The following is a 16,345-nucleotide window of genomic DNA, read 5'->3' on the forward strand; positions in this document are numbered from 1 at the left end:
CAAAACAGCTTTTTCTGGATGCCAGATTGCTGGCAGAAAACGCTGATTGAAAAACGTGCTTATAACAGCGTTTTGTACTAGCGTTTATGAGCGCTTTTAATAAAAATACACAGAGGACACTTCAAAAATCCCACAGTGCATTCCAAACTCCCACAATGCATTGAAAAAATAGAACGCCGAACGCTAATTAATGCATGTTTATGAGCGCTCATCTGCGTTTGTTGTTTTTTGGCGGTGAAAAACTGCACTTTGAGCGTAAATTTCTGTCTTTCAGAAAAAAGCCCCATAAACTCCACTGCTCATTAAAGCTAAAAAACGTCCATGTGTGCATGGACACATACAGTGGTGTGAAAAAGTGTTTGCCCCCTTCCTCATTTCCTGTTCCTTTGCATGTTTGTCACACTTAAGTGTTTCGGAACATCAAACCAATTTAAACAATAGTCAAGGACAACACAAGTAAACACAAAATGCAATTTGTAAATGAAGGTGTTTATTATTAAAGGTGAAAAAAAATCCAAACCATCATGGCCCTGTGTGAAAAAGTGATTGCCCCCCTTGTTAAAACATACTATAACTGTGGTTGTTCACACCTGAGTTCAATTTCTCTAGCCACACCCAGGCCTGATTATTGCCACACCTGTTCACAATCAAGGCATCACTTAAATAGGAGCTGCTTGACACAGTAAGGTCCACCAGAAGATCCTTAAAAGCTACACATCATGCCGAGACCCAAAGAAATTCAGGAACAATTGAGAAAGAAAGTAATTGAGATCTATCAGTCTGGAAAGGGCTATAAAGCCATTTCCAAAGCTTTGGGAATCCAGCGAACCACAGTGAGAGCCATTATCCACAAATGGCGAAGACATGGAACAGTGGTGAACCTTCCCAAGAGTGGCCGGCCGCCCAAAATTACCCCAAGAGCGCAGCGACGACTCATCCAAGAGGTCACAAAAGACCCCACAACAACGTCCAAGGAACTGCAGGCCTCACTTGCCTCAGTTAAGGTCAGCGTTCATGCCTCCACCATCAGGAAAAGACTGGGAAAAAATGGCCTGCATGGCAGAGTTCCAAGGAGAAAACCACTGCTGAGCAAAAAGAACATCAAAGCTCGTCTGAATTTCTCCACAACACATCTTGATGATCCCCAAGACTTTTGGGACAACATTCTGTGGACCGATGAGACAAAAGTGGAACTCTTTGGAAGGTGTGTGTCCAAGTATATCTGGCATAGAAGGAACACTGCATTTCATAAAAAGAACATTATACCAACAGTAAAATATGGTGGTGGTAGTGTGATGGTCTGGGGCTGTTTTGCTGCTTCAGGACCTGGAAGACTTGCCGTGATAAAAGGAACTATGAATTCTGCTGTCTACCAAGAGATCCTGAAGGAGAATGTCCGACCATCTGTTCGTGTACTCAAGCTGAAACGAACTTGGGTTCTGCAGCAGGACAATGATCCTAAACACACCAGCAAGTCCACCACCGAATGGCTGAAGAAAAACAAAATGAAGACTTTGGAGTGGCCTAGCCAAAGTCCTGACCTGAATCCTATTGAGATGTTGTGGTATGACCTTAAAAAGGCCGTTCACGCTCGAAAACCCTCTAATGTAACTGAATTAGGACAATTCTGCAAAGATGAGTGGGCCAAAATTCCTCCAGGACGCTGTAAAAGCCTCATTGCACGTTATCGCAAATGCTTGGTTGCAGTTGTTGCTGCTAAGGGTGGCCCAACCAGTTATTAGGTTTAGGGGGCAATCACTTTTTCACACAGTGCCATGATGGTTTGGATTTTTTTCACCTTTAATAATAAACACCTTCATTTACAAATTGCATTTTGTGTTTACTTGTGTTGTCCTTGACTATTGTTTAAATTGGTTTGATGTTCCGAAACACTTAAGTGTGACAAACATGCAAAGGAACAGGAAATGAGGAAGGGGGCAAACACTTTTTCACACCACTGTAGGCTAACAGAGTGGAGTTTATGGGCTTTTAAAAATAACGCCCAAACTCCAATAAACTGCAGTTTATGAGCTCCAGTGTGCATGAAGCTTTAGAGGGCACAGAGAAAAAAATGAATAAGATTAATGGAATAGGGGCCTATTGGTAAAGTTGTTACTTTGCTCTGAATGGGAAAAGTACAGATTTATTTTGAATGAAAAAAATAACCTGGGTAAAGGTAGCACTAAATCATGTTATTAATCAGTAAATGCCTCTGGACTGTGAAAACAGTGCTGCACTGCAGAGGCCAAACTAACAGTACTGAGCTATACAAGGACTGTTCTCGGAACAAATGGTGCTGACTTAAGAATTGCTTTATTTCCCAACTTTCCTGTGCATATTGTCTGTTATAACAGTGATTTTCTGTGTTAACCACTTCAACCTGGAAGGAATTACCCCCTTCCTGACCAGAGCACTTTTTGCGACGGCACAGCGTAGTTTTAACTGACAATTGCGCGGTCCTGCGATGTTGCACCCAAACTAAATTGATGTCCTTTTTTTCCCACAAATAGAGCTTTCTTTTGGTGATATTTGATCACCTCTGCGGTTTTTATTTTTTGCGCTATAAACAAAAAAAGAGTGACAATTTTGTAAAAAGCAATATTGTTTACTTTTTGCTATGATAAATAGCCCCAAAAATTATATAAAAAACAATTTCTTTCTCAGTTTAGGCCAATATGTATTCTTCTACATATTTTTGGTTAAAAAAATGTCAATAAGCATATATTGATTGGTTTGCGCAAGTTTTAGTGTTATTTATACAGCGATCAGTGCTATAAAAAGCACTGATTACTGTGTAAATGACACTGGCAGGGAAGGCGTTAAACACTAGGGGGCGATCAAGGGGTTATGTGTGTCCTACGGAGTGATTCTAACTGTGGGGGGATTGCCTCACTAGAACATGACAGAGATCACTGCTCCCGATGACGTGGAGCAGATCTCTGTCATGTTGCTAGGCAGAACAGGGAAATGCCTTGTTTACATAGGCATCTCCACGTTCTGCTGCTCCGTGACACGATCGTGGGCCCCCCAGCGGAGATAGAACCTGCGGGCGCAGTCATGGAGTACATGGAAGGCTACTCCCACAATGCCGCCATTTAAGGGGTAACGTACCTGTATGCCCATTTGCCCAGCTGTGCCATTGTCCCAACGTATATCCTTGTGTGCTGGTCAGCATGTGGTTAAATATATTTAGAGATCACTTGCTTACTCAAAGCTTTTTTTCCATACATTTTTGTAATGAACCTGTCAAGTTGGTAACTAGTTTGCATTATTGTTTTCACAATTACACAATGGGGGTTATTTACGAAAGGCAAATCCACTTTGCACTGCAAGTGCACTTGGAAGTGCAGTCGCTTTAAATCTAAGGGGTAGATCTAAAATGAGGGGAAGCTCTGCTGATTTTATCATCCGATCATGTGCAAGCTAAAATGCTGTTTTTTTATTTTCCTTGCATGTCCCCCTCAGATCTACAGCGACTGCACTTGCAGTGCAAAGTGGATTTTCCTTTAGTAAATAACCCCCAATGTGTGATAGTAATAAAACAGTTCTTTTATGTTTTAATCTGTTTGATTGAATTCTCGAATGTTGAAAACATAGTTCATCCATCTCTCCCTCTCCCTCTCCCCCTCCCCCTCTCCCCCTCTCCCTCTCCCCCTCTCCCTCTCTCTCTCTTCTCTCTCTCTCTCTATCTCTATCTCTATCTATATATATATATATATATATATATATATATATATATATATATATATACATACACATCACATTTTTAAAATTGTTGTTTCGGATTACTGAGCCTTTTTTTTTTTTTTTCAGGCGGTAAATTAGAAGACTGCTCGCAATGGAACTTACAAATGATAGCTTTGTCCCAACTATTACTCAACTTGAAGGATTTCTCTCTGAACACAACTCCAATGTTGTTTGGCTGCTCGTGGGTAAGTTTATTGTGTATGTACAGTGGGGAAAATAATGATTTGGTCCCCTGCAAATTTTTGTAAGTTTGCCCACTTACAAAGAAATGAAGGGTCTATAATATAAAATATCTACCAAAAAATCCAGAAAAAATCACATGATACAAATGTTACAAATTTGAGTTGCAGTTCAATGAGTAAAATAAGTATTTGAGTCCCAAGCAAAACATGACTTTGTACTTGATGAAGAAACCCCTGTTGGCAAGCACAGAGGTAAGACGTTTCTTGTAGTTCGTTACCAGGTTTGTACACATCTCAGGAGGGATTTTGGTCCACTCTTCTTTACAGTTTCTTCGCTGTCACTTGGCAACTTGAAGTTTCAGCTCCCTCCAATAATTTCCTATAGGATTAAGCTCCGGAGACCGGTTAAGCCACTCCATGACCTTAATGTGCTTCTTCTTGAGCCATTCTTTGTTACCTTGGCGGTGTGTTTTGGGTCATTGTAATGCTGTTCTGGCTGAGGGAGGGTTCTCATCCAAGATTTTACAATTCATTGCCCTGTCCTTTGGCTCCTCAATATGGCAAAGTCAGCCTGTTTCTTTCAGCAGAGAAACGGCCCCAAAGCATAAAGTTTCCACCTCCGTGCTTGACTGTAGGGATTGTGTTCTTAGGGTCATAGTCAGCATTTTTCTTCCTTCAAACATGTCAAATCGAATTAATGCAAACGGCAAAGAGATAAATTTTGGTCTCCTCTGACCACAGCACTTTCTCCCAATCCTTCTCTGAATCATTTAGATGTTCATTAGCAAAATTCAGATGGGCCTGTACATGTGCCTTCTTGAGGAGGGGGACCAGGTGCTAAAGGTTTTCAATCTATGGTGGCGTATTGTGTTACCAATGTTTTTTTTGTTGACTGCCTTGAGATCATTCACAAGCTCCTCCCATGTAGTTCTAGGCTGATCCCTCACTTTTCTCATGATCATCCTTACACCATTAAGTGAAATCTTGCATGGAGCTCCAGACTGAGGGCGATTGAGGGTTATTTTGTATTTCTTCCATTTGCGATTAATCACTCCAACAGTTGTCTCCTTCTCACCAAGCTTCTTGCTGATGGTTTGTAGCCTATTCCAGTCTTGTGCAAGTCTACAATCTTTTCCTTGACATCCTTTGACAGCTCTTTGGTCTTGCCCGTGATGGTAAAAAATGGAAGAAAGAGATTCTGTGGACAGGTGTCTTTTATACACATAACATGTCCTTAGGAGCACCTTCTTAAATTGACAGGACTAATCTGTGTAATACATGAGTACATACTGTAGCCAGTCTGTGGAAGCCAGAGTTATTGGTTGGCATGGAATCAAATACGTGTTTTACTCACTGAACTGCAACTCCATTTATAACAGTTGTATCTTGTGTTTTTTTTTTCTGGATTTGTGGTTGATATGTAGTCTCTGTTATTTTAAAATACAGCTATGATAAATTATAGACCGTTCATTTCTTTGTACGTTGGCAAAATGACAAAATCTGCAGGGGTCAAATAATTATTTTGGCCTGTGTGTGTGTGTGTGTGTGTGTGTTGCCAGAGACCAGCAGACTGAGTGCTAAGGCATATATCAGGAATATGAAATATTGTGGTAAAATATTCTTTATCAAATAAAAAATGACTTTTCAACATTTTTTCACCATGATTTTAAAAACAAACTATAAATAAAGAGATATGGAATCGATACCTGCAATATCTGTCTCAGCCTCTCATAAACTTTTGCAATTGTTTAGTTTACATAGAGCATATAGAACACCTATACAACTCCATGGTTGGGGCAGAAGAGACTACCCCCATGTCCAAAATGTAAAGTACATCAGGGGGACTTCATACACTTACTTTGGAGATGGCCCAGACACCACGATATTGGGTGGAGGTGTACCAATGTATTTCTAGATTGACTCGGATAACTCTACCCCTGAACCCCCTGGCATACCTGCTAGGGGCAATTGAAGTGGAGATGTACCCAAAGGGAATGTATTACATTATAACCAGGCTGCTGTACCTGGCTAGGAAACGTATAGTTAGATTTTGGATGGCATCTACAGTTCCCACAGGGAAACAATGGATTACCTATGTTAATTCACTTCTTCTCAGGGAGCGACTAGCCTACAGCCGCAGGAAAGCTGTGAGAAAATTCGATCTCATTTGGCAGCCATGGCTGGATAATCCAAGCCTTGCCCCACCACAATTGGTGATGGACAGACTCCTGCAATAGAGACCCACCACTTCCATCGGGGGGCTGAGGGAGAGTGAGGGAAGGAAGTAGCGGAAAAAGGTTATGTCATGTTCAAAGCAAAAGCACTAGAATCCGCATAATCTGTTGGGTGAAGAGGTGTCTAATATTGTTATAACACATTGGATCGAAAGTGCTGGTTGATGTTTTAGTTGGGAAATCACAATATCTATATTACCTTCTGTCATTTCTCATGCTCTATGGATGTCGGATACAATCTGTTAAATATGTATACTCTCTTCCCTACCGGTTGCAATTATTGAAGGCTACAAGATAAAAGTTTTATCCCCCCCCACCACGCTCCGGTGCCCCCCGCCGCTTACCAGAGCCATCGGTAGCGGCGGAGGCAATCCGGTCCTTCTCAGGGCTGTGCATGGAGGTGAGTGAGGGGAAGATGACATTGCAGGGTGGAAGCGACATCAAAACGTCACTTCCGCCCATAGCCATTTTTTTTATTTATTTTTTTAAATGACAATTTTTTTATTTTATTTTTTATTGCGTTTTAGTCTAAATATGAGATCTGAGGTCTTTTTGATCCCAGATCTTATATTTAAGAGGTCTTGCTTTTTGTATACATTCCTTGTAATAGGAATAAAAGTGACAATTTTTTTTTTAAATGTGTAAAAATAAAAGGTAAAATATGATAAATAAGGAAAAATACATTTTAAACCCGCCCCATCCCAACGAGCTTGCGTGCAGAAGAAAACGCATATGTGAGTAGCGCCCGCATATGAAACCGGTTTTCAAACTATACATGTGAGGTATCGCCATGATCGTTGGAGTGAGAGCAATAATTTTAGCCCTAGACCTCCTCTGTAACTCAAAACATGCAACCTGTAGAATTTTTTAAACAACGCTTATGGAGATTTTTATGGGTAAAATTTGTCGCCATTCCACAAGCGGGCGCAATTTTGAAGCGGGACATGCTGAGCAACAATTTACTCTGCGTAACATTATCTTTCACAATATAAAAAAAAATGGGGTAACTTTACTGTTGTCTTATTTTTTTAATTCAAAAAAGTGTGTTTTTTCCAAAAAAAAGTGCGCTTGTAAGATCGCTGCGCAGATATGGTGTGACAAAGTGTTGCAACGACCGCCATTTTATTCTCTAGGGTGTTAGAAAAAAATGTTTAATGTTTGGGGGTTCTAAGTCATTTTCTAGCAAAAAAATATTTTTTTTTTAACTTGTTAACAAAACACCTCTTAAAAAAAGGCTCAGTCCTTAAGAGGTTAATTTTATCACTACAACGCATGGATATAGTTGTGATATAGGTTTGGTCACCTTTATGGTAGCTCGCGAGATTTTTATTTGTATAGAAATAAAGAGAGGTTAAATACCGATAAGAGAACAAGCTTATATTTTTTGTAAATTAATGGGTGTAAATAAAAAAAATATATTTTAAACATTTTATAATAGGTTTCATGGATATGATGTGTAAAAAAACACATGGATTGATTTTTTGGTAATGTCTCATAATTTTTCATTTGAAACCTATTGATTTTTCCAATGTAGGGGTTCTTTGTTTTTTTTTTCACAATGCATTTTGTCCCTGTAATTGTTTTTGATTGTCTTGCTTCGTTCATGTCTTTTTTTTTCATTAAGTATGTTTGTTATGGTAAATGTTCCAATATTTTATGCTGAGATATTGTGTGGATCGTTTGTTGGGTTTCAAGTCAGATGCCAGAGACTGTCATTCAAAGTCAAGATATCTTAAATAGAGAGATATTTAGTGGTCACTGTTCACCTTAGGGCTGTATGTACCCTTTAAGTCATTGTTATTTTTCCATAAAACTTTTTATAGCTGGTTGTGGAAGCATGCAAAGGATCTTAAAGGGAACATTTCCATGTGTCCATTTCTACGTGAATAATACAGTGTATTCATAAAGTATTCAGACCCCCTTCACATTTTTTAATTTTATTATACTACAGTTGTTTACATTTATTCATAAAGTATTCAGACCCCCTTCACATTTTTTCTATTTTATTATACCACAGTCTGATACTACAGTTGTTTAATTTCATTTTTGTTTCTCATTAATCTACACTCAGTACCCCATAATGACGAAGTGAAAACAGAATTATAGAAATTTTTGCAAATTTATGAAAAAGGAAAAACTGAAATATCACATGCGCATAAGTTTTCAGACCCTTTGCAACAACACTTGAAATTTAGCTTAGGTGCATTTGTTTCTCTTGATCATTTCTGAGATGTTTCTACACTTTGATTGGAGTCCACCTGTAGTAAATGAAATTGATTGGACATGTTTTGGGAAAGCACACACCGCTCTATAAAAAGGCCTCAGAGCTGACAATGCATACTGTATCAGAGCAAAAGCCATGAGGTCAAAGGAACTGCCTGCAGAGCTGAGAGACAGGATTATTGCAAGGCACAGATCTGGGCAAGGATACACAAAAATTTCCACAGCCCTCAAGGTTCCTAAGAGTACAGTGTCCTCCATAATTTTGAAATTAAGGACGTTTGGCAGGACCAGGACTCCTTCAAGAGCTGATCGCCTGGCTAAACTGAGCAATCGGGTGGAGAACGGCATTAAGAGAGGTGACCAAGAACGTGATGGTCACTCTGACAGAGCTCCAGAAATCCTGTGTGGAGATGGGACAAAGTTCCAGGACAACCATCGTCGCAGCCCTCCACCTCTCTGGGCTTTATGGCAGAATGACTAGATGGAAGCCTTTTGGAGTTTGCAAAAAAACTTTGGCTAGAGATGGGCTTTAAGTTGAGCACATCTATAAAGATAAAATTGTGGCTGATTATTAGAATGTCTTCTGATGTACTAATAGCATTCTGGGTTTCACAGTGATTTATTACAAGCATTTTTTTTCTTGTTACAGCTACCATCTTGTCCTGTGGATGGATTATTTATCTAACTTATTACAATTCCAGGAATATAGGACTTATTTTAACACTGGTACTAAATCGATTGTACAAACATGGCTACATACACATTGGTAAGTAATCTTTTTTGAGTACTTAGAAAAATACAGTATTGTACTTTGTTACCGTATATACTCGAGTATAGGCCGACCCGAGTATAAGCCGAGGCCCCCAATTTACCCCCAAAAAACTGGGAAACCTATTGACTCGTGTATAAGCCGAGGGTGAGATATGCCTGTCCATCCCTGTGTGTGTGTCCATCCATCCATCCATCCCTGTGTGTGTGTGTGTCCATCCATCCATCCATCCCTGTGTGTGTGTGTGTGTCCATCCATCCATCCATCCCTGTGTGTGTGTCCGTCCATCCATCCATCCATCCATCCCTGTGTGTGTCCCCATCCATGTGTGTGTGTGTGTGTGTGTGTGTGTGTGTGTGTGTGTGTGTGTGTGTGGCCTTGTGTGTCCAGCCTACCTGTGTCCCCAGCCTCCGTCCGGTCCCGAGCCTCCGTCCGGTCCCGTGCCGAGCCGAGCCTCCGTCCGGTCCGGTCCCGTCCCGTCCCGAGACTCCGTCCGGTCCCGTCCCGTCCCGAGCCGAGCCGAGCCGAGCCTCCGTCCGGTCCCGTCCCAGGATCACCGCTCTTCGTCGGCGCCCATTTTCCTGTTCAAATGCCGCGCCTCCCTGTCTGTGATAGGCGGAACACAATTTCCCAGCAGTCTGTGTTCCGCCTATCACGGCCATCCTTTCATCCTCGTCCGTAGTACGAGGATGAGCGGATGTCCGTGATAGGCGGAACACAGGCTGCTGGGAAATTCAGTGTTCCGCCTATCACAGGCGAAGGCGGAGCCGGAGGCGCGGCTTTTGAATTAGAATAGAATGGCCGCTGTCTGTCTGCTCGACACGCTGATCGAGCAGGCAGACAGCGATGACTCGAGTATAAGCCGAGGGGGGCACTTTCAGCCTCAAAAAAGAGGCTGAAAATCTCGGCTTATACTCGAGTATATACGGTAATCATCAGTAGAAGCAAGAAAATTATCACATGTAGTGGGTTTACATTATATTTACAAATACATTTTTTTAAAATATTTTTTCTGTTGCTCTTAGAGTAGCTTTAAAATATTGCATATGGGCATTATGTAGTTGGCATTCTTGACTCTCTTTTAATATTTATCTGAAAATGCTTATCTGCTTTGCTGGAAACAAAACACTTGTTGACAGAGATCGGTAGCACTAGTATGTAGATGAATGTGGCCTCAGCCAGTGTCTCTCCAGCCACATGGTTGAGGCTGGGATGTAGCTGGAGTGACACTGGCTGATGCCCCATCGACATACTAATGCACTTGGTTGGTGAGCAGTGCCCTTTCTTCTCTTTGATAAAGTCCTTAAAGTGGTTGTAAACCCTTACAAACCACTTTGACCTACAGGTAAGCCTAGATTAAGGCTTACCTGTAGGTCCAAGAAATATCTCCTAAACCTATACGGTTTAGGAGATATTTGCCCGAAGACAGGCACCACTATCTGAGCGCGGCATTTCCAACAATGGAGTTGCCGCGCGCGTCGGCTCCCGTGCGCATGCGCGGGAGTGACGTCATCGCGCCTTCGCCGAATGACAGCGGTGGAGCTGCGAGACCCACCGAGAAGATGGATGCGCCGGACTACAGGGGACAGCCGTGACTTCGCTGGCTCCTGTGTCAGGTAAGTGACACATAATGGGCTACTATGCGATGCATAGTAGTCCATTATGCTTTGCCTTTGCAGGGAATGAAAGAGGAAGTAAACTCATCAGGGTTTACTTCCTCTTTAAAGGGGTTGTAAAGGTTCATGTTTTTTCACCTTAATGCTTCCTATGCGTCCTTACCTGGACCCCTTCATTCAGTCGGCAGGGACACGCTGTCTCTTTCTCCACGGGCTCCTGGCTCCTGATTGGATATATTGATAGCAGTGCAGCCATCGGCTCCCGCTGGTGTTATCAAATCCAATGACGCGGGTGCTGGGGGGCAGGGCCGAGTCCGACATTCTGTGTCTATAGATGCAAATGCCGGACTCCGGAACGCACCTGCAAGGTAACCCCCCACAGTGAAGCGATTCTCCGAGTGAGTTATCAGATGTAGGGAGGAGCCATGAGAGCCAACGGGGGAACCCCAGAAGAGCAGGTTCGGGGCCACTCTGTGCAAAAGGAGCTGCACAGTGGAGGTAAGTATGATATGTTTGTTATTAAAAAATATATATTTAATTGCCCTTACAATCACTTTAACTGCATACATTTCAGCTTGTGCTACTGATCTCTATGAACAAGGGTTTTTTCCATAAATGTGCTGACGCCAGCTCCCTTCACTGCAACCCACGGGCAGATCTCTGTCCCAGCTTAGAGCAGCACTGCAAGTGCTATCTATACAATTTTTTCCTTTATTTTGTCTATTAGGTTTTTGTAGGGTAACCAATTATTAAAGTCACATAGGTAAAAGGAAAAAAAATGTACATACAGTAATATATATTTTTCTTAAAAATGTCCTTTTTATTATAACAATATTTATCAACCACATATAACACAGTATTGTAGAATTGTAATTTCACTGTAGGCAAAACAACACTTTCAATGATAATGATTCCACAGTTAAATACCCACAAAAACCCCACAGCTCAGCATGATCCATGTAAATAAAACTGCAATGATCTTTCCTTTGAATGAATGTTGATTCTACCTATGGGGCTGGGGTGCTGTTTGACAATTTTCTCAGACCAATGAATCATCAGAAAACCATGAAACACATCTCTATAGTATGGCATGTTACAATTAAATTAGTTATATCACCACTAATATATATACAAATGTCTTACCTGCTTTTTGCAGTGGTATTGCACAGAGTGGCTCTTTACCTCCTCTTCTGGGTCCCCCCCCCCCCCCCGGTGCTCTCTGCTCCATCTCTGGAACTCTCAGTGACTCAATGCAGCAAGGGAGTTTTTGATGAGTTGACTGAGAAGGAGCAGTGCAGGCACCAGAGCCAGTATACATAATGAACAATTATGGCTGTGCTCGTGTATGTATTTAATTGCAAATTATAAATGGAAACGTGCTTTTAAATTGTTAGTAGATAATGATAAGTGTATTTAGGAAAAGTAGCTCGCTTCAAACGTAAACGCTTATGACACTACTGAATCCCCACGTTGCACATAAAGAATCTGTTATATTTAAAAAGTAATACAGTTTGAGAAATTCTAGGTAAAATTCTGCCATTTGGGTCACCATGCAAATATTATGCACACAGACTTTACGTGAATTATCAGAATTTTTATACTTCTCTCAAACTCATGCTTACACACTCGCAATAATTTGTATGTTCTAAGATATTCTCTGCTTTCATCTAAAATAAAATGATACATTTCACAGAAAATATTGCTTGAGCACTGTATTTTTGGTAAAGGCCTGTTCTGCTGATGTCAGAATGTGCTGCTTTCCTGCTGACAAGATAATAAAAGCCTAAAGCTAACAGTGACATCCATGTTTCTTTATTTTTGTAATGCTAGCTTACTGAACCCTTGTCCTTTTGTCTAGGGAAGAATGATTTCCTGTAAGAGTTCTGCAGTAATCCGTTTTCCTACTTGTCTGTATCTGTATGAAATACCTTACTGTCATACTGTAATTTTTAACGAGTGAAGTAAAGGTAAAAAGGATCTTAGTGTAGAAAACATAAAGCCATAACACCAGCCACCCTCTGGTGTTTGCATGCACCTTTTATGATCTTGAACACCCTAGGCTCCTGAGCAGTGTTTCTCTGCCTTTGTTCAAAATCAATGGTTCCCTATAGGAGCCCACTGACTTGAATAGAAGTCGCACTAGAAGTTGGATCATCACCATCCAACTTGTGTGCTGAGGATGAAGGGGAACCCCAACCAATTTTTTTTTAAAAATTGGCGTGAGGTCCCCCCCCCCCAGATGATACCAAACCCTTCGGTCTGGTATGGATTTTAAGGGGAACCCTCTTCGCCTAAAAGCGCTATGGGGTCCCCCCAAAAATCCATACCAGACCTTTATCCGAGCATGCAGCCCGGCCAGTCAGGAAAGGGGATGGGGACGAGCGAGCCCCCCCCGAACCGTACCAGGCTGCATGCCCTCAATGTGGGCCAACCCAAAGCACCTTGTCCCCATGTTGACCCGCTATAATGCCGGGTGCGCAACAACTTATATTGGCATGGGGTGATGTCATCCGGTGAACCCGCAACCTTATGACATCATCACCCATGGCATGATGGGGCGGTAACGTCATAGGGGGTGGGGTCAAGGATGACATCACCCTGTGACCACGCCCCATGCCAATATAAGTCGTTGAGCACCGCGCACCCTGCATTACAGCAGGAGAGAGCATTGTGTCAACATCGGAAGAAGAGAAGAGGGAAGAAGGCGGCGGAGAAGACCAGGCCACCGCTAGCAAAAGAATAGGCAAAAGAGCAGAAAATAGCGGAGGAGCCCGGCAGAAGATACCGGACAGCGGCAGAAGAAATGGAGAGTGCGGAGAAGAAGGAAGAGACCCCCGGAACCGCCTAATAAATTACTTTAAAAACCTGTGTAGTGTGTTTTATTTTTGACACTTTTCAAGGTGAATGGGTATTGGTACAATGTACCCCATACTCCTTCACATAGGGTGGGGGGGCCGGGATCTGGGGGCCCCCTTATTAAAGGGGTTCTCAGATTCCAATAAGCCCCTTGCCTGTAGACCCCGACAATCTACAGCCAGGGTTGTCGGGAAGAGGCCCTTGTCCTCATCAACATGGGGACAAGTTGCTTTGGGGTGGGGGGGCTCATGGCTCTCTTGTCCCCACCCCCACCCCTTTTCCTGACGGGCTGGGCTGCGTGCTCGGATAAGGGTTTGTAATGGATTTTTGGGAGGACCCTACGCTGTTTTTTTGGCGAAGAGGGTTCCCATTAAAATCCATACCAGACCAGGGGGTCTGGTATCGTCCGAAAGGGGGGGCCCCACGCCAATTTTTGTTTATTTTGGTGGGGGTTCCCCTTCATTCTCAGCACACAAGTCGCTTCGCAAGTCGGATCATGATGATCCGACTTCTGGTGCAACTTCTATTCAAATCAATTGTCTCCCATAGAGAACCATTGATTTTGAATAGAGGCAGAAAAACGCTGAACGAGGCTTAACGCTCTTTTTACAGCGTTAACCCTCGTTTAACACCTTTTACCGGTGCCTGGCGTTTCCAGTACTGCTCCTGAATGCAATTTTATGGCATTCAGAAAACGGTCCATAAACTCCACTGCTGATAAACGTCCAACATCGTCCATGTGTGCATAGACACATAGTATAACGTAGAGTGGAGTTTTATGGGCTTTTAAAAAAGACTCCCAAACTCCAAAAAATGTGCGTTTATGAGCTCCAGTGTGCATGGAGCCTAATGGTAATTGTAGCTGTGTGGCTGGATTTTTCATGAATCAAGCAAGTCCATGATGGAGGGAGTGGGAGGGACTGACCAGTGCTTTTACATAATTTTCCCCAAGTTCCTGCATGTAGAGCAATGTGCCCTCAATGTAAGGGGCTGTGAACCAGGCTAGGCTTGTCTATTCATTTGTGGGGCTATGAACAATGAAAACAATGTTTAAACATTCTGATTTATGACTTGTAAATCTACATAGGAAATTAATTTAGAATTTTTGTTTGTGTTTTACAGGATCATTTTCCTTTTCTGTCCTCTCTGGAAAGATCATGCTACGTGAGATATACTATATTACAGAAGACATGTCTATTAGGTATGTAATGTGTTCTATAGCCACTGGAGTTATTATTGCAACTGATCATTTAATAACATTTTGAATCATATAACTCAGTGGGGGGGGGGGGGGGGGGGGTGTGAATTTATCATAATTGGAGCAAATAGAATCTAGAGCAGCTGTGCATAACATCCAATCAGCTTCTATCTTCAGCTTGTTCAGTTAAGCTTTAAGAATGAAAACTAGAAGCTGATTGATTGCTGTGCACAAATGTTCCAGGTTCTATCTGCTCTAGTTTTGATAAATTCTTCTCAATGGGGGGGAAATAAGAAGGAGCGGTGCAGGCTAAATGCCTGCACAATGAAAAAAACAAAAATTGTTTCGCATCTAGAACACATGCTGAATAGTGCTCATACAAAATCATTAACTTAGTGACAGCTGCAGCCAAAATGTGCACCAATTTGTAACACAAATTGACTAATGATTTATAATAAACTGCGCTAGTCACGTTAACACTTTTATGTGGTAATCAAATGCTCATACAAAATTTTTTTTTTCACATTCAGTGACACCATATAAACAACTTCACATCAATATAATATAAATAATATAATAACAGAGTCCCATAAAAAAAAAAAAAACTTTCCCAGTGTAAACTCTTTAAAGCTTTTTTCAATTGATTATTTTTATTTATTTCCATTATTAACACATGATAAAAAGAATAACTTTTTTTATTACACACTTTACAGTAATAACAAAGTCATTTCAAAATGTTGAGTCCGATATATTATATAAATTATACCTTCCTGTACCTTCACATTGCTTCATACCCCCCCCCCCCCCATTAATTAACACACACCCCTTTACAACCTCGGTTTAGTAACCTGGGGTATAAACAAAAAAGAAAAACAAGGACAAGAAAATATAAGTGGTGAACAAAATACAAGAAGAAAAGAAAAAGGACGAACAAGAAGAGACGGAAAGAATTCAAAACGACGGGAGCTCATTCAGCCATTGTAGTCGGGGCTGTCGCTGCCTATATCTTTTATGGGGAGATCCCCACTCTTTCTAGCCAGGGCCCCCACAGTCTTTTGAACTTACCAAGGTTTCCTTGCTTTATGTAGAAGACTCTCTCATTGCCTATTGAGTTTACCTCCGTCAGCCACATTTCTAGTGATGGAGGTAGACGCTCTTGCCAGTGTTGTGCTATCAGCTTCCTTGCAAGGAATAAGCACCTTTAAGACTGGTTCTGCATTTTTTTTTTGGGATGCTACATCCTTCAAGAAGGCCCAGGAGGCAAATCCTAATTAATCATTGCGTCCAAGGCAATCTCAGAAAGTTCTATTTATCTCATCCATTATGGTCTTCCAATATCTGAACAGCTTCAGACACCTCCAAAATGAATAAAATTGCCTGTAGACCCGCATCTAAGACACTGGTCATTAGCACGCAATCCCATTTTAAACATTTTCTTAGGAATATAACTCTTTAAAACTTGGTGCTTTGTTGCACTTGTGCATGTAGTGTCCCACAGGGAATTGCACTCACCAAACGGA

At 41.7% G+C, this 16,345-nt stretch overlaps 1 protein-coding gene across 19 annotated transcripts in view; it reads left to right on the forward strand.

Annotated features, from left to right (window-relative positions):
* Positions 1-16,345, forward strand: part of BLTP1 (bridge-like lipid transfer protein family member 1) — a 454,074-nt gene that overhangs the window by 50,092 nt on the left and 387,637 nt on the right. For all 19 annotated transcript variants that reach the window (XM_077476843.1, XM_077476844.1, XM_077476848.1 and 16 more), the window contains exons 2-4: positions 3,814-3,932; positions 9,036-9,152; positions 14,750-14,828. In XM_077476843.1, coding sequence (XP_077332969.1) covers positions 3,839-3,932; positions 9,036-9,152; positions 14,750-14,828 — 290 coding nt within the window. In that variant the 5' untranslated portion in view covers positions 3,814-3,838. The remainder of the gene's footprint in view (positions 1-3,813; positions 3,933-9,035; positions 9,153-14,749; positions 14,829-16,345) is intronic.

This window comes from Lithobates pipiens, unplaced genomic scaffold, assembly GCF_037356315.1.
Source record: "Lithobates pipiens isolate NorthernLeopardFrog02 unplaced genomic scaffold, aLitPip1_a1.2 Scaffold_13, whole genome shotgun sequence".
Classification (NCBI taxonomy): domain Eukaryota; kingdom Metazoa; phylum Chordata; class Amphibia; order Anura; family Ranidae; genus Lithobates; species Lithobates pipiens.